This window comes from Ascaphus truei, chromosome 4 (assembly GCF_040206685.1).
Source record: "Ascaphus truei isolate aAscTru1 chromosome 4, aAscTru1.hap1, whole genome shotgun sequence".
NCBI classification, from domain to species: Eukaryota; Metazoa; Chordata; class Amphibia; order Anura; family Ascaphidae; genus Ascaphus; species Ascaphus truei.
The window spans coordinates 260,655,717-260,675,269 of record NC_134486.1 but is presented as its reverse complement, the minus strand read 5'-3'; the positions used below and the strand labels follow the sequence as shown (position 1 = coordinate 260,675,269).

Here is a 19,553-nt window from a genome sequence, read left to right as displayed (position 1 = left end):
GGCTGAGAAGGATCGGCGGCATATTGAGACCAAGGCAGGCTTAGTTCTTCACCTCTGATGTTCTTTCATAGTGCTGCGTGCCTCCAGCTGTAGTGGGCTCCAGGATATTCTGGGGATCAGTCCCCACCACTGCATTCCGATTCTCCCCTGCCCAAGGACTGACACTCAAGCGGAGTAAAAAGGAACATGGAGCTTTATTGTAGACACATCCACTGCAGATCTTTCACGCAGCTGATGCAGGTACAGAGGAACACAGGTCCCTCTAGGTGGTGCAGGCCCGATAGTGTGAAGTCATGAGTCTTGGTGTTCCCCAGGCCTAAACCTGGAGTGGGCATGCTTTCCCCTGATGGGGAAGACTGATAGCCCTTGTGCTCTCTCCTCCTCCCAGCACAAGAATAAACTAAATTTGGCCACTCCTCTGATTAGGATTCCAGAAGGGGCGGGCTCATGATCTGTACCTATCCTGATAGGCTTACATAGGTCATGAGTCACCACCTCACTTCTGTCCATCGCAGAGGAGGCTGCAGGGGGTGTAATACCCACAGATTAACCTGTTATTGCCCTGGATTTATTAGGGACTTACATAACAGGGAGAAAGATAGGCAGATGGGACTTACCCTGTTACACTTGTAATCTTGGATTGATGACCCCCATAATATCTCCACTGCCGGGGGGCAAGCATTAACATCAATGTATCACCAACATGTTATAGATAAAACACTAGCCGGTTTCAAACAAATATTTTTTTTCATTCAAATGCAAAACCTGTACATTTATATTTGACTACTTATCAAATTAATCTTTTAAACTAAAAATACTGATAATTGTGTATCAATTCATAAAATGCCAGATGCAGTTGAGTTTGCCCTGGTGCCCACAGACCATTATGATCAACAATCACGCAGGAAAACAGCTGTAACCTAACCCAGCTCTGGGGCCGGTCTTTCACCAAATATTTGAAGAAGAAAAACCAGGGGAAGATAAAGAATCTCAGTAAGGGGCAGTTAAATTCCAGGATCAGTAAGCAAGCTACATATAAATAAATTGTGTATTTTAATGGTCAGTCACTCCCAAGTATCATCTTCAGATGCGTTAAGGGCAAGATAAAGTAAGTAATGCATCAAAGGGCACGAAATGCCACATGTGCCAATTAAAGAATAGTATACTCTGAAGAGTTATAATGCACAACCAAAGTTGATTACATTGTAAGTAATGATATTTGAACACTTTCAGTGATGTAGATGGATTAAGTTCACTGTACTAACAGCACTGAAGGTGTTACTTGTTAACTGGTTACAAATGCACTGAAGATAGATGACCCACCTATTGAAATGTATGCAAAAATAATCGAAAGAGAATGATCAGTTATTTGACCTAATCCGTAACGCAATACCAAACCCAAATATGCTGTGCTAAAATAGCGACACACCTTAAGTCTTGGAACTCAGGATGAGAATGATGCATTGGGCTTGGTTCCTGTATGCCACGATCTATGCTACTTTTTGGGACTTACAATACGTGCCTTGCTCTTTGCATGGTATTCCTCAGTGTTAAAGTTGTTTACTATTGTAAAATATGCAAAAATATGAACATTGCCTAAAAGCTCCCATTTTTAGGTATGGATCAATTGTATCCTGTTATGTCTTGAATACATGAAGGACTTCAGTCTTTTGTTACATACCAAACTGAGTGAGATACCTACACTATATTTATGTTAATACAGAGGAAAGGGAAAAAGAAACAATTTTGCCGGTTATATTTCAGGAAATTAATATATCTTTCTGACGCCAGGGAATGACCAGATCACTTTCTGAATCAGTACACTGTTTTTACCTTGTTACTTTCCTTTCTAGTAAGATATCCGTATTGTTTTCCTTAGACACACTGACTGTACAGTACACGCTATAACAGTCCCCGGGTAAAACTGCAAAAAGATCAAGTTAATCATTATCTGTGCAGATTTCGTTAATTTATACAACACTCTGTAAAATTGGCTATGTTTTGTTTTTGTCTAGGGTGTGGAACATTTACTGCTCTTTCATCAGTCATTGCTGCCATAAGTGGACTCTTAGTGGGTTATGAACTAGGAATCATCTCCGGAGCCCTTCTTCAGCTGCACAGTTTATTAGAACTTACCTGCAAACAGCAAGAAGTAATAGTGAGTGCATTATTGATTGGAGCACTTTTAGCATCACTTGTTGGTGGATTCCTTATAGACTACTATGGAAGAAGAATTACTATCATTGTTACATCTTGTTTAATTGTTCTAGCAAATCTACTCCTGATCATCATTGGGTCCTATGGAAGCCTAATTGTGGGACGTATTTTCATTGGAGTTGCCATATCTTTATCTGCCATTGCAACCTGTGTATATATCGCAGAGATTGCACCTCAGCATAAGAGGGGTATGCTTGTGTCTTTAAATGAACTCATGATTGTCGTTGGCATTCTACTGGCCTATATTTCCAATTATGTGTTTGCAACTGTTACTAATGGCTGGCAATATATGTTCGGCCTAATAATTCCACTGGCCGCATTGCAGGCCATTGCTATGTATTTTCTTCCTCCAAGCCCTTGGTTTCTGATCAAGCAAGGCCGTGATGAAGCTGCTGGCAAGGTACTTCAAAAACTAAGGGCAGCCTCAAACACTAATGAAGAACTCGCTGCTATCAAATCATCCATAAAAGCTGAATACCAGTACAGATTTATGGACTTATTTTGCTCCAGGGACAACATGAGGGCCCGTATGGTCATTGGCTTAACGTTAAGCTTTTTTGTACAATTTACGGGACAGCCAAACATTTTATTTTATGCTTCTACTGTTTTGAAGTCCGTTGGGTTTCAGAGTAATGAAGCCGCTAGCTTGGCTTCCACTGGCATTGGAGTTATCAAAGTTATCAGTACCATACCAGCAACATTCTTTGTGGATAAAATTGGCAGCAAAACTTTTCTCTGCATTGGGTCTGCTGTTATGGCCGTGTCTTTGGTTACCATGGGGCTAGTAAGCCTTAAAATAGATGTCAATTTCAATAATATCTGTAGAGTCCACCCCCATCATAACCAGTCACTTGACGATTCCCCATTTTATGAGGTAGAGACAATAACTGAAAGCAACACATCTCTCAGAGAAGAGTTCAATGCAATAGCATCAACTAGTACATCTTTTCTCCATGCCTCAAGAAATGGGACTAAAGCGTGGAACTGGACCACTCGGTCAGTGTATGGAACATCTGGAGTCACCCCTAAAGAACTCAAGGTTAAATCAGAACCAGGGGAGGTTCCGGTGTTTCTGAAGTGGTTGTGCTTAGCAAGCCTACTTGCATTTGTAGCTGCTTTTTCCATAGGTTTGGGACCAAGTGAGTATTTATTAAGGGTGGTGTTTTGGTTCTAAAAAATATATACATGTGTGCTTTGGTTTTGCCAGAACTTGATTCCTTATAGTGTTGAATTTGTAAATATGTCATGATAAAGAGAGTAGTGCATTAAAGGGCCAGAAATGCCACATGTGCACATTGAAGAATACTATACCCCTAAAAAGCCCTAAAGAGCTGATTAGTGCACATTGAAGTTAATTACATTATAAGGAATGATACTGAAATAGTTATGTCTGATTTTTACTTTCACTTCAAATTATCTGATCTTTGAATCTGGGAGTGGAATGTTTCTTTAAAATATGTATCTGCTCAAAAGTATTGAGCAATACGTTTCAAACTGGAATGTTAACCCCTACAATAAAACAAACATACTCCTGATTGCATAGTGCTATTGAATATCCAATACACATACATCCATAACAAGCTACTGTAATTGCAGGCACTGATACAGCAAACAATCCAATATACTCTGTTGATTACAACCTAAACAATCCTTACTCTCTTATTATCATCTTTTCTGTAGTTCTGTCTACTACATTATACCCGGTGAGCTTGTCGGGACTTGTTTGTGATATGTCCAGTAAGATTTACACTCCTTGCATTGTTTTGTGACATATTACTATTGGCAGAGTTAAATGCATAACTTGGCAATTAATAAGATTGCTTTCCCTGCTCTTCGTGGTCAGCTACCTGTAGTTCCCAGGTGCAAAGGATTATTAACTTTAATAATGTGTTTTAATCACACTACGGTATTCCAAAGATTTTCACTGAGCACTTCTACATTCCTGTCTTACAGTGGCTTGGTTGGTGCAGAGTGAAATCTTCCCTGTGGGAATAAAAGGCCGGGCCTTTGCATTAGCAAGTAGTATGAACTGGGGTATGAATCTCCTCATTTCCTTGACATTTCTCACGCTAACTGGTAAGGATATTTTGCCGCCTTAAAAAGAACACGGTGAACCCTTGAATAAAAACAGCACTTGTAGTATTTCTGTACTCCCTTATTTTCGACTCTCAATTCAACTGCACTTCCTCTCGCCAATCATCATATTCCGAAATGTAACTGTAATCTTAGACTTTCTAAACTACTTGAGTTTCCAAGAATAAGAATCATATGCTCTTAACCAGGTGTGACTCACTCAACTCCTCAAGGGCCACCAAAAGACCAAGTATTAGCCTGAGTCCACGCTGCCGCTGAGCTCGTTCATGCTTGAAGAGCGGTGACGTCACCAGCTCTCCAAGCATGAGCGATCGCTGTCCTGCAACATTTTTAGAGCAGGAGCGGGGGGCGTGGCTATTATGGGAGGGGGCGTGTCATTGGCTGGATAGGGGCTGTCTCTGTGTCTGTATATGTGTCTGTCTCTGTGTCACTCTGTGTCTCTCTGTGTCTGTCTCTCTCTGTGTGTCTCTTTGTGTGTGTGTCTCTGTGTGTGTGTGTGTGTGTCTCTGTCTGTGTCTCCATTTTCACTCTACCCCCCTTCCCTCCCCTCTCTCCCCCTTCCCTCCCCTCTCTCCCCCTTCCCTCCCCTCTCTCCCACTTCCCTCCCCTCTCCCCCTTCCCTCCCCTCGTCTCCTCTCTCTCCCCCCCCCATTGCTCTCTCTCCCCCCTTCCCTCCCCCCTCTTCCCTTCCCTCCCGCTCTCTCCCCCACTTCCCTGCCCTCCCCCCCTTCCCTCTTCCTCCTTCCCCCCTTCCAACCCCCCGTTCCTCCTCCCCCCCTTCCCTCCTCTCTCCCCCCGCTTCCTCCTCTCTCCCCCCACTTCCCTCCTCTCTCCCCCCTTCCCTCCTCTCTCCCCCCTTCCCTCCTCTTCCCCCCACTTCCCTCCTCTCTCCCCCCCACTTCCCTCCTCTATCCCCCCCTTCCCTCCTCTCTCCCCCCCTTCCCTCCTCTCTCCCCCTCTTCCCTCCTCTCTCCCCCTCCTTCCCCCTTCCCTCCTCTCTCCCCCCCTTCCCTCCTCTCTCCCCCCTTCCCTCCTCTCCCCCCCTTCCCTCCTCTCCCCCCCTTCCCTCCTCTCCCCCCCTTCCCTCCTCTCTCCCCCCCTTCCCTCCTATCTCCCCCCCCTTCCCTCCTCTCTCCCCCCCCCCCTTCCCTCCTCTCTCCCCCCCTTCCCTCCTCTCTCCCCCCCTTCCCTCCTCTCTCCCCCCCTTCCCTCCTCTCTCCCCCTCTTCCCTCCTCTCTCCCCCTCCTTCCCCCTTCCCTCCTCTCTCCCCCCCCTTCCCTCCTCTCTCCCCCCCCTTCCCTCCTCTCTCCCCCCTTCCCTCCTCTCCCCCCCCCTTCCCTCCTCTCCCCCCCCCTTCCCTCCTCTCTCCCCCCTTCCCTCCTCTCCCCCCCTTCCCACCTCTCTCCCCCTTCCCTCCTCTCTCCCCCCTTCCCTCCTCTCCCCCCCTTCCTCCTCTTCCCCCCCCATTCTCTCCTTTCCCCCCCCATTCTCTCCTTCCCCCCCCCTTCCCTCTCCTCTCCCCCCTTTCCTCCTCCTCCTCTCTCCCCTTCCCTCCTCTCCCCCCCTTCCCTCCTCTCCCCCCCTTCCCTCCTCTCCCCCCTTCCCTCCTCTCTCCCCCCTTCCCTCCTCTCCCCCCTTCCCTCCTCTCCCCCCTTCCCTCCTCTCCCCCCCTTCCCTCCTCTCCCCCCCTTCCCTCCTCTCTCCCTTCCCTCCTCTCCCCCATTCCCTCCTCTCCCCCTTCACTCCGCTCTCCCTCCTTCCCTCCTCACTCTCCCATTCCTTCCTCACTCTCCCCTTCCCTCCTCTCTCCCCCTTCCCTCCTCTTCCCCTTCCCTCCTCACTCTCCCCTTCCCTCCTCTATCCCCCTTCCCTCCTCTTCCCCCTTCCCTCCTCACTCTCCTCTTCCCTCCTCTCCCCCCTTCCCTCCTCACTCCCCTTCCCTCCTCTCTCCCCCTTCCCCCCCTTGCTCTCCCCCCTTCCCTCCTCACTCTCACCCTTCCCTCCTCACTATCCCCCCCTTCCCTCCTCTCCCCCCTTCCCTCCTCACTCCCCTTCCCTCCTCTCTCCCCCTTCCCCCCCTTGCTCTCCCCCCTTCCCTCCTCACTCTCACCCTTCCCTCCTCACTATCCCCCCCTTCCCTCCTCACTCTCCCCCACTTCCCTCCTCACTCTCCCCCACTTTCCACCTTACTCTCCCCCACTTCCCCTTCTCTCTCCCCCCTTCCCTCCTCTATCTCCCCTTAATCTCCCACTTCCATCCTCTCCCCCCCATTGCTCTGTCTCCCCCCATTTCTCTATCTCTCTCTCCCCCCATTGCTCTCTCTCCCCCCCTGATCTCATCCCCCCCTGCTCTCACTCCCCCCCATTGCACTCTTTCCCCCCATTCCCTCCTCTCTATCCCCTCCTCCGTTTCCCCCCTTTTAATCCATTCCCCCCCCTTCCCTTCTCTCTCCATTTCACCCCCTTCCCCTCGTTTCCCTCCTTTCCCCTCTCACTCCGTTTCACTCCTTTCCCCTCGTTCCCCCCCCCCTTCCCCTCTCACTCAATTTCCCCCCCTTCCCCTCTCACTCCGTTTCCCCCCTTTCCCATCTCACTCCGTTTCCCCCCTTCCACTCTCACTCCATTTCCCCCCGTCCCCTCTCACTTCCTTTCCCACCCGCCTCTCCTCTCACTCCGTTTCTACCCCCCTTCCCCTCTCACTCCGTTTCCCCTCCGCTAAATTCCATGTTGTTTGGTGTGTGACAGGACATTAGAACATGCCCCCTCTCTTCCCATTGGTCAGAGCAGGGACATGTGACCCTGCTCTGAGCTCCAAAGTATAGCTCTCTTGTCTCCCTAAGCACAAAGCTTGAGAGTGTTGGTGCCTGCACATGAGCGCCCGTGCGCACAGCTTGAACGGAAGGGTGCACATTCACAGAGGTAAGCGCGCTAAGCGCCAAGCACAGTCAGCGCCAGCAGGGACTCAGCCTTAGAGATATCCTTGCTTCAGCACAGGTGGTGCAGTTATTCCGACTGAGCAACTGATTGAACTACCTGTGCTAAAGCAGGGATATTGTGAAAACCTGGCCTGTTAGGGGCACTTCAGGACTGGCGTTGGCCGCCACTGCTCTAAACTATTTCCTTGTTGTTTTTTTAATATCCTTTTTTTGTTTTCACGTAATCTGAATAGCACATTATAAAAACAAGCTCCTACCGTTTTCTTAAAAAAAAAATTATATATATATATATATATATATATATATATATATATATATATATATATATATATATATATATATATACCCCCTCTATTTAATAGTTATTTATTTGGTGTTTTCTGTGTACAAAGTTGATTATTGCATATACAAGAATGTCTGCCTTTAAAAATTAGCCATCTATTTATGATACCCAATAAACATAGATGTGAATAATCTATAACATCAGAATTGATACTGGATTTTATACCATGATATTACCTTTCAGAGGCCTGCAACGTAACCACTTTTTTGTGGGACTAAATATTTATGAGTAAATCCTTTTCATCCATTTGCATATAATTTATGAACTTTTAGATGATTAAGACATTCATATACATGTAATTAATATTGACCACTAATTCCATCCCAACCCTACAAAGTGATACATTCAAGACAATACCATCACACTCCAGTGGTTTGGGGGGTTACAAGTTCGTCATATTGATAGTCAAATCATTTTGGTTTATTCAACAGAGATCATTGGCTTGCCTTGGATGCTTTTCAGCTATGCTCTAATGAGTGTGGCATCGCTGGTGTTCATTATAATGTATGTTCCTGATACAAAGGGACGGTCGCTGGAGGAGATATCAATGGAGTTAGCAAATAGGTAGGTTACTAGTGTATTTGCTTGATGTTCAATAGTACAGTATAATCAACATAGGAAAATTACTGTTATCACAAATATATTTGTTTACTCATTATTCAAAGCAGTTCCTGTCCATGTTTCATTATAGACAGATGTTCATTACTACAACTGTAAAGCCTCTAATGTTATGTATGTGGGGCGGAACTATTGGAACCCTAAGCAAAGAAAAATGAAGTTACTCGTAAACTACCGTAAATAATGATTGCAATATATAATTAACACCATTTCTGCTTTAAATAAGGATATGGGGTGGAAAACACATTTATCCACTCCCATCTAGTAAGTACTGTTTCCAAAGTTTGTCAACGTGTAATTGTTTTTCCAAGCGTGGATAAAACAAAAAGAGAAAAAAGGACAACCAATAGTTCAATATGTGAAACTCTGTGGGTGAGTTTTGTAGAGGCCAAGTGTGATCCTACTCACATTTGTGCAATATCCAAAAAGCGTATCCCAAACAATGGCAATATCAATTCGTCTTGTCTGGTCAGTGCATGGACTACACAAATTTATATTGCCATTGTTTCAGATGCGCTTTTTGAATTTTGGAAAAATTTGCGTAGGATCACTTTTGGCCTCTACAAAACTCACCTACAGAGTTTCACATATTGCACTATTGGTTGTCCTTCTCCTTTTTTTCTCTATTTGGTATACCCTGCGCTCACCCACGCTCGGAAAAACATAAATGTCTTGAGAGAAGTACGCAACAGGCACTATAATATCCAAATTCCAGTGATAAAATATGCTTGTTACTTAAACCTGTTGTCAGCGCAATTCAACCAACTCAGTCCTCCCTAATATCAACAACTCTTTAGGTATACATGTTCTGCAGTATGTTCCCAAACATAAAGTGATGATGATGGGGTGCAGTTGTAGCTCTGTGGTAATGAAGTGGATAAACCCAGTTTGAATCGCAGTGTCCGTTCTCTCAGTGAACTTGGGCAAGTCTCTCAATCTCCCTGTGCCTCAGGCACCATTACTGACTTTGCAGTTCCCTCCAAGTTCACACTTTTTTAAAAAAAAGTTAATTTTCAGCTTGAAAATGATATTTTTCCCATTTATATTTTCAGGCGCTACACGTGTCACTCAGTTTGTTATAGTTGTCAAAGCAGAAAGAAACTCGTGCCAATGGAGCTGGTACAAAACAGTGCATAATCTTTCTCCAAGGATACAATATGGTTTCTGCAAAACGTATTGAACACCAAAGCGCTTCATGTAATAATTTAAATGTCGGCTATCATTTGTGTTTTTCCCAATGGGTGGCAGCAAAATGCTACATTTGTTAATTATCAATGTACTCAATTCCAGTACTGTCACTAAAAACCTATGCTGCTAGCATTATCAGTTGATTCTATTTATACATAGGCAATGTATTTTGTCTAGTGATATATTTGTATTATTTGTATATTTGCAAATATTATGCGTTTACTATAGTGCATTATATTATTATATATTTTTTTCTTCTCAATAAAATCTGAAACTAATTATCATTTCATTTCACAATATGTCCTTAGCGTAGGTAATTTCTGTTAACATTTGGCAGTAATGTACTGGTATTACCAACTGTAACTCTGTTTTACATTCAGTCCAAAGTATGACCAAAGTGAACTATTGGCAATAAAATAATTATCCTTAATCTTGATTGCAGACTTTTTATTTATTTTATTTGCAAATTAAACACGTATATTTTCAAATGTTTTTCCTATTGTTTCGTTCACCCCCCATGATAATGCAATCAAAATGATCAAACTTCCCTATCAGTAGACATATGCAAATCTATTCCAGGTCACTTCCCCAAACTCCCTGCAAATTTCTTTGTAAAGCATCAAAACATTTGTCAAGGCTTTAAAAAAAAAAAAAAAAAAAAAAAAAAAATGAATTTGCATGGTCCAAAATACATGCTGCTTAAATTATATAAATATACTGGTGAAATTGGAAGATATTTGCCAATATTCTGCAACTTTTTTGTTGATGTCAAAAAGGGTTTCGAAAAAAAATATTAGTGGTTGGTGGTTTTTGATCAATGAATCTCAGGAAACTCTAGAGCATTACTTACACCAATATTGAGAAAACAATTGCAAGAGAGTGTATCCCATAGATAAAAAATTATTTAATGGATCATTGAGCAAACAGCTACATAATGGAGCCCATGGCCCCCACCAACGCGTTTCGAGCTTGCCGCTCTTTATCAAGGTGCATTGGTGGTTGGTGGTTTTTTCACATCTTTTTCTTCAGACGCAAATGGCTAAAATCTGCCAAATTTGAAACCGTGTGTGAACATTTAACACATCTGTGTGTCAGTTGGCATGACAGGAAAGAAGCGGTAGGTAGGGAGGAAACAAAAGACAAAAAGGCCTAGTGCTACATCCAATGTGACAAATGATATATTTAAATATGTATCTGTTTATCTTCTCAGAAGAAAGGGTCATTTAGTTTCATTCTTTGGCCAAAGTTCAAATAGTAGAATTCGCACTCGTGCTGTCCCATGTGTATAAGAAAGATGTTCCTGACAACCCCTTTCAGCCGTCGGTAAGAGTACGCCAATGTCTCCTACAGTACAGTATGTGAGGTCAGTTTGAATAGCTATATTTAGTAAAAAGTCCACTAAAGACGGACTATAATATTAACAACAACATAATATTAGAAAAAACAACTACACAAAAAGAATACAATAATACAATACAAATGATTGGCTGCCAATCAGATCACAGAGCCCCTCCCCCACATGCTGCAGCTGCCCCCAGCACACAGAGTGTTACCCTTGTGACGTCACGGACGGGGAGCAGGGCTGCTGGCATGAACGAGCTGCGCATCGATTTTGTTATGTGTCTAAGCACATAGTGCCTAATGTAAGTGCAATAATTATTGCCTGGATAAACATTTCACTGGTACATGCAATGTTGCACTAAGTGTGTTATCTTTTCACATCGAGGGAATATGCTGCTGATTCCTGTTATCATCCACTGACTGGGTCTGCATTGTTGTATCCACCGCCTATCTTTCACTGGGAGAGTGTGAGTCCCCAATCGTGATTTATTGTTTTTGATTGCTGAATCTGTTTAAACACACTACACCATATATATATATATATATTTTCCCCACATGTGGTGATACCTGCGCTCCCCACAAGCTTCTCCCCACCATCCCATGACAGGAGGAACTGGATCTCCTCCACAGAGGGTCGAGCAGCGAAGTTCACCATTTTTATTCTTTATCACATATGAGCACTTTAAAATAATTGTTCACATTATTATTCACAGTTTTTTGTTCCTTTATTAGAAGCGCCTCACATTTTTTGTTTCACAGGTGCTGGGAACGCCAACTCGAACAAACCCGGGTTCACCAACACCAACCAATAACTGAGCAACCTCACGTGACCTCTACGCGTTTCGCACTTGCGTGCTTCGTCAGGGGGGCACGTTCGGAGGTTGCCTGCGCGTATTAAATAGCCTCAAGTGGCATTATGCCACAAGACCCTTCCTGCACCAGTAGATGTATTATGGCCCATTCAAGTGAACCTGTTTTATGGCCTTTCTCTGCTATGCCATGGTATGGCCCATCTGTAGGTACTAATACTGCTGTACCTGCAAAAAGCTCTCAATCTCTCTGATGGAGGGAGAGCTGTCTTTTACAGGAGTTTAGCATGAACTGCAGAGGTGGGATGAGTGAACTTCGAAACAGCAAGGGGACACTAACCTCCATGTTGTCTTACCAACTGAAATTAACAAATGCACACAGCCCTAAAAGCTTAGAACCCAAATCCACCACATCATATACATGGGCGTCCGCAGAAATTTTTTCAGGGGGGGGGGGCATAATTTATAACCGCAGCGCAATGGCGGTCCCGGCTGCGGCACAGATTGGTCCCAACTTGGGAGTGAGACGGCTTTCATTGGTAGGTAGTGTTACCAATGAGAGCCGCATCACTCCCGAGTGCTACCAATGACAGTGCGCTGCGCTTCCTCCTGCGTAGCAGCATAGGCTAGCCTACCACTAGCTGCCTGCCGCGGCGCCAGGGGCACCCACCCACCTCCGTCTCGGTCCACCCACCTCCATCCCGGTCCACCCAGAGTCTGTTTTTGGCGTTTATAGCGCCGTTAACGTACTGTACGGCGCCATAAATGCCAAAAACAGCCCAGGACTGCGAGTGATCCAGGCAGAGCCGCCAACAGAAATCATGGGGCCCAGGACAAATGAAAGGAGCAGGCCCCCCCCGAACCCATAGCCCCCCCCCCCCCGAACCCATAGCGCACCTACCACAAAAAAATATCTTTTAGAGCGCAACTTTTACTTAACCGTTTTCTTATTGTGATACAGAATAAAGCATTACAATGCAACCTGTTTATTTTTATATTTTCCACAAAAGACATGTGTCTGCCTGCCTGGGTGGGTGAGTGGGTGAATGACAGTAGAATGACAGTGGGTGAGTGGGTGAGTGATTGAATGACAGTGAGTGGGTGAATGACAGTGAGTGGGTGAATGACAGTGGGTGGGTGAATGACAGTGGGTGGGTGGGTGAATGACAGTGGGTGGTCGGGTGAATGACAGTGGGTGGGTGGGTGAATGACGGTTGAATGACGGTGGGTGGGTGGGATAATGACGGTGGGTGGATGAATGATGGTGGGTGGGTGGATGAATGATGGTGGGTTGGTTGGATGAATGATGGTTGGATGAATGATGGTGGGTGGGTGGGTGGGTGGGTGGATGAATGATGGTGGGTGGGTGGGTGGGTGGGTGAATGATGGTGGGTGGGTGGGTGGGTGAATGAGTGAGTGAGTGGGTGGATGGGTGAATGACAGTGGGTGAATGACAGTGGGTGAATGACAGTGGGTGGGTGGGTGGGTGAATGCTGAATGTGGGTGGGTGAATGACGGTGGAGAGAGTGACTGGGTGACAGTGACTGGGTGGGTGGGTGACAGTGACTGGGTGGGTGGGAGACAGTGACTGGGTGGGTGGGAGACAGTGACTAGGTGGGTGGGAGACAGTGGGTGGGTGGGAGACAGTGACTGGGTGACTGAGTGACAGTGACTGGGTGGGACAGTGACTTGACAGTGACTGGGTGGGTGACAGTGACTTGGTGAGTGACAGTCAGTGAGTGGGTGGGTGACAGTGACAGTGGTTGACGTTGACAGTGGGTAATGGTGACAGTGGGTGAATGATGGTGGGTGAATGATGGTGGGTGGGTGGGTGAATGATGGTGGGTGGGTGGGTGGGTGAATGACAGTGAGTGAGTGGGTGGATGGGTGAATGACAGTGGGTGAATGACAGTGGGTGAATGACAGTGGGTGGGTGGGTGAATGTTGAATGTGGGTGGGTGAATGACGGTGGGAGAGAGTGACTGGGTGACAGTGACTGGGTGGGTGGGTGACAGTGACTGGGTGGGTGGGAGACAGTGACTGGGTGGGTGGGAGACAGTGACTAGGTGGGTGGGAGACAGTAGGTGGGTGGGAGACAGTGACTGGGTGACTGAGTGACAGTGACTGGGTGGGACAGTGACTTGACAGTGACTGGGTGGGTGACAGTGACTTGGTGAGTGACAGTCAGTGAGTGGGTGGGTGACAGTGACAGTGGTTGACGTTGACAGTGGGTAATGGTGACAGTGGGTAACGGTGACAGTGGATGACAGTGACAGTGGGTGACGGTGACAGTGGGTTATGGGGACAGTGGGTGACAGAGCCAGTGGGTGACAGTGACTGGGTGGGGTGACTTACCTTGACCGGGTGGGTGCAGCTTGTCGCCGGACGCTTCCCCCTCTTGCCCCCGATATCCCCTTCTGCCCCCGATATCCCGGCGGCAGCTTCCAGGGACGGGAGGTGTGCTTGGGGAGGGGGCGCGGGAGGAGGGCTCGGGGGGGCACGGGAGGTGGGCTCGGGGGGGGAGGGGCAAGGCCACGGGAGGGGAAGCCGTGACTTCAACCAAATTGACAAATGTTGTAGTTAAATACTTACAGTTGTGTGAAAAAGAAAGTACACCCTCTTTGAATTCTATGGTTTTACATATCAGGACATAATAACAATCATCTGTTCCTAAGCAGGTCTTAAAATTAGGTAAATATAACCTCAGATGAACAACACATGACATATTACACAGTGTCATGATTTATTTAACAAAAATAAAGCCAAAATGGAGAAGCTATGTGTGAAAAAGTAAGCACACCCTTACTGCTTCCATAGGAATTAAGATGCTAAGTAGCAGACAGGTGCTGCTAATCAAATGCCCTTTATTAATTGATCATCAGCAAGTGTGACCACCTCTATAAAAGCCGAAGTTTTAGCAGTTTGCTGGTCTGGAGCATTTAGGTGTGTGTTAACACAATGCCAAGGAGGAAAGACATCAACAATGATCTTAGAGAAGCAATTGTTGCCGCCCATCAATCTGGGAAGGGTTATAAGAGCATTTCCAAACAATTTAAAGTCCATCATTCTACAGTGAGAAAGATTATTCAAAAGTGGAAAACATTCAAGACAGTTGCCAATCTTCCCAGGAGTGGACGTCCCAGCAAATTCACCCCATGTAATACTAAGAGAAACTGCAAAAAAACCAAGAGTTACATCACAGACTCTACAGGCCTCAGTTAGCATGTTAAATGTTAAAGTTCATGACAGTACAATTAGAAAAAGACTGAACAAGTATGGTTTGTTTAGAAGGAGAGGTTTGTTTGGGAGAAAGCCTCTTCTCTCTAAAAAGAACATGGCAGCATGGCTTAGGTTTGCAAAGTTGCATCTGAACAAACCACAAGACTTCTGGAACAATGTCCTTTGAACAGACGAGACCAAAGTGGAGATGTTTGGCCATAATGCACAGCGCCACGTTTGGCGAAAACCAAACACAGCATACCAACTGTCAAGCACGGTGGTGGAGGGGTGGTGATTAGGGCTTGTTTTGCAGCCACAGGACCTGGAAACCTTACAGTCATTGAGTCAACCATGAACTCCTCTGTATACAAAAGTATTCTAGAGTCAAATGTGAGGCCATCTGTCCGACAGCTAGAGGTTAGCCGAAATTGGGTCATGCAACAGGACAATGATCCCAAGCACACCAGCAAATATACAACAGAATGGCTGAAAAAGAAAATAATCAAGGTGTTGCAATGGCCCAGTCAAAGTCCAGACCTCAACCCGATTGAAATGCTGTCGCTGGAACTTAAGAGAGCTGTGCATAAACAAATGCCCACAAACCTCATTGAACTGAAGCAGCGTTGTAAAGAAGAGTGGGCCAAAATTCCTCCACAACGATGTGAGAGACGGATAAAGTCATACGGAAAACGATTACTTCAAGTTATTGCTGCTAAAGGTGGTCTCTACAAGTTATTAAATCATAAGGTATACTTAGTGTTTCACACATGGCTTCTCCATTTTGGCTTTATTTTTGTTAAATAAATCATGACACTATGTAATATGTCATGTGTTGTTCAACTGAGGTTGTATTTACCTAATTTTAAGACCTGCTAAGGAACAGATGATTGTTATTATGTCCTGATATGTAAAACCATGGAATTCAAAGAGGGTGTACTTTCTTTTTCACACAACTGTAAGTATTTAACTACAACATTTGTCAATTTGGTTGAAGTCCTAGGCCTTTTTGTCTTGTTCTATAAATGGTCACAATCCTAATAGCACTCCTCGCGATCTATCTATCTATCTCTGAATGTGTAAAAAGGTTACATAGTTCTTAGGATGGGCAGCAAGTGGGGAGAAAGATTGAAAATTTACATTCCTTACAAAAATAAAGTTCTTTATTGAAGGGAACAAAAACCATCAAAACGTAATGGCTGTAATGATTTCTCAGCAATAGTCTGTACAAACAATAAACTTTAACTTCACCCAGTAGAGGGACTTCAAGGTTCCTACTTAATAAGGCACTGTCTTTGAGGGGGGGGGGGGGGGGTGCTACTTGTGCCAAAGCTTAAACTAACTGATCCTCCTATTTGAGACACAGGGCCCATCTATGGAGGACCTCTCATACTCCAGAGGCCTCCTGGAGTCCTGTCCACCTGTTGTCCCTGTGGCTACTTGATTTTGAATGCATTGTGGGTGTTAGGTTCTTCCTGAGGTCCTGGTCTGCAGTACCTATGCACTTCCACCGGGACTGCTGTTGCTAGCTCTGATACCCTCCACCTGTCTTCTGTCTCTCAGCCTGTCTATGTAAACCTTCGCTTCCTGTCTCTCAGTGAGTGTTTATAGTGGTTCCTCCAGCACATTCTTGGTTCTTGTGTTCACTGGTCCATGTAGCTTTGTTCCTGCTCCCTTGTCTCAGTCCTGCTCCTGTCACCTCACTGCCAACCTCTGCCTGTGACCCCAACTATACTGCCGCCTGCCTCTGACCTTTGCATGTGACCCCGATGCTCCTTGCCACTGGGATCCACTCCTGCAATAGATCTCTCATTGACAATGGGGCACTATCTTAGCTGCTCGCTTTCTTAGAAATCCCTAGATTGGTTTCATTATCAGATCATCTTACTCCCTCTTGATTGCAAGTGTAACTAACTATTTATGGGTACTGAAGCCCCTGTTCCCCCAGATTCAACTTACTATGGGAAAGGTACAAACTTAATAGGTTAACCAATGGGGTTCTCAAGTCCTAAAGACGCCCCCCCCCCCATACCCTTGGAGACCACATGGGTGATTACACTCTTCCCTGAGTCAACATTTTTTTTTTTACATTGTCCAACAGTATAATGAGAATCACAATTATACATAACATATCCTTATACACAATCGTTGTAATATAATGATCTTATAAATCCTGGCCTAGCACAATACATAGCCTAGCAGTATTTCCTAGGGTTCTACACATAGAAGACTACTTTAAAAACAAAATATTAACAATATTTATTTATAGAGATGTATCTTTAAAAAAAAACAAAAAAGACAAAACAAACCACCAACGTTAACTCACTAATATATTACAGCCATTTTCCCACTTGGGTACTTCCGAAAACTGTACCATTAAGAGGGAACTTCAGTAATGCCACAACAAGTGTTCCGAAAATGTTGCTTTGAATATAGTAGGCAGTAAAGAAATCAGCATGATTTTACATAATGGTGCCTTTGGTTAACAGTAGCCCAACATCTTGTTTGGATTAAAATTCACACCCCAAAGAAATCTGTCATGCTCACCAAAAATAGTAAAATAATGTCATGCTCGCCCACGTGGATGTGTCTGGAAAAAAGGTTAACTACAAAATTGCCACACACACTGTGTCATCTTCCTGCAGGGTACTAAAATGAGCCCGCACAGCCCCAAAATATTCACACAACACACAAATTTCGCTGCCACCACCAGGATTAATCTAAAAAAAACTCCTTTTCCTTAATGTTACGTTTATGTCTGAAGCACTTATTCCCATGACCTGTTACTTATATTATTTGTTATTTATATGATTACCACATGTATTACTACTGTGAAGCGCTATGTACATTAATGGCGCTATACAAATAAAGGAAGGCATAAAGAACAGGGCTAAATGGAATTTTCAAAACTAATTTATTGCCAACAAAATGACTGACGTTTCGACCACACTTGGCTTTCTCAAAGCAGAGAAAGGCCAAGTGTGGCCGAGACGTCAGTCATTTTGTTGGCAATAAATTAGTTTTGAAAATTCCATGGAGCCCTGTTCTTTATACCTTCCATTGTAAGCTGGATCATCACAGAGAATCCTGAACCAGGAGCACCGGTAGTTGTATCCTTATATTATTTTTATGTGGTGTGCAGCATTTTCCCTATAGTAGCTATACAAATAAAGAAATACAAAAATGTACACCTAAGTAGTCTACAGCTTCCCCCATGTTGTCAGAAATATCTACAAATTTATCAAAAATCCAATTTAGAAAACAGTATTGTAAAACGTCTTAAATTAAGGACAATCCCTTCACAGGTTCAATGGGAGCTCAAAAACAGTATTTATTCAGTTTTATATTTAATGAGGAGCTATAGTGCTTTCTATAATAAAGAATTACAAAATTATACTGTTGGGAAAAAGGCATTTAAAATTACTCAGAGAAGTTTGCCCCAGGGCATCATGGGAAGATGTGAAACACATTCCCACCCCTCTATGTACTGTATCAAGGAAGTACGTGTGTGCTAACAGTTGTGTAAAAAAATATAGGGCCTCATGCACTAAGCGCCGAAAAATGTTTTCGGCAAGTGTTGCCGATAGGCATGATTTTGGCGATTTGCCCTCGCAGTATTCAGTAAGGGCCGAATCCATGCCGATCCCTGCCGAATCTCTGCGAAAGCAAAACACTGATGAGCCGGTGATAAAAAATCCTGGCTCCCGATAACCTGGCGATAGGCCGTTTCTGCCGATATGTGTTTGCAGCAGAGAGAGACCCGCCGCTCTCTCTGTGCAAACATCGGCACATTAAAAACATATCAAAACAACTTTTACTGATAGTGTACATGTGAAGGGGGTCTCCAGAGCTGAACCGCATTGGTTTCAGGTCCGGGGACCCCCTGCTTCCCGAGATACAGGCCCCTTTATGAGGTGCCGGTATCCCTCTGCATTTAAAGGTCCCGATCACATGACCGCGGAATGTAAACAAAGCAGAGGGATACCGGCACCCCCTATAGTGGCCTGTATTTCGGGAAGCAGGGGGTCCCTGGACCTAAAACCAAAGCGGTTCAGCTTCGGAGACCCTCTGCACATCTACACTATGAATAAAACACCCATATCAATAAACAATCATTCCTTACCTTTGCGGCTATGTGCTATGGTAACGAAGCAGCATGAATGTATTTTTAATAATAGTGTACTGTGAGAAGGGGGTCCCCTAAGCTGAACCGCATTGCTTTGTGGACCAGGGACCCCCTGCTTCCCGAGTTACAGGCCCCGGTCTGTGTCATCGGGTGGCAGTGTCGCCGCCATCTTTATAGCATCCCATTCGCGCCGTGCCCGCTATAAATGTGGCGGCGACACTGTAACTGATGCCCCAAACCGGGGCCTGTAACACGGGAAGCAGGGGGTCTCTGAGCCACAAATCAATGCGGTTCAGCTCAGGAGCCCCCCTGCTTCGAACAATATTATTAAAATACATAAATGCTGCTTCATTACCATAGCGAATAGCCGCTAAGGCAATGAAGGGGTTAAGGCAGAATAGCATGTTTATTGGGGACATTTGCCCACAATAAACATTGCAATAAACAACATACACCCCCTGTGTATTTAAAATACATAAACACCAATCAATACATTAAATACATATAGCACTCACCCATTTCCGTCTGCCACGATGAAGGCCGTCCTCATCTTCATCCTGGCCATGCCCCCTCCGCTGCTGCAAAACATACACAAGAATAAAAACATCCAATGTAATGTCCCCTAACCCCTTAATCACCATAGCGGTTAATAACCGCTAGTCATTA

General features: G+C 44.9%; 1 protein-coding gene across 2 annotated transcripts in view; it reads left to right on the top strand.

Moving 5' to 3' along the window:
- Positions 1–9,825, top strand: part of SLC2A12 (solute carrier family 2 member 12) — a 34,720-nt gene extending 24,895 nt beyond the window's left edge. Inside the window, exons 2-5 of one of the 2 annotated variants that reach the window (XM_075597371.1) lie at positions 2,016–3,356; positions 4,171–4,251; positions 8,021–8,153; positions 9,260–9,825. In XM_075597371.1, the coding sequence (XP_075453486.1) occupies positions 2,016–3,356; positions 4,171–4,251; positions 8,021–8,153; positions 9,260–9,344 (1,640 nt within the window). In that variant the 3' untranslated portion in view covers positions 9,345–9,825. Of the gene's footprint in view, positions 1–2,015; positions 3,357–4,170; positions 4,294–8,020; positions 8,154–9,259 lie in introns of both variants that reach the window. The other variant, XM_075597370.1, reaches the window with a different exon arrangement.
- Positions 9,826–19,553: the final 9,728 nt, after the last annotated feature.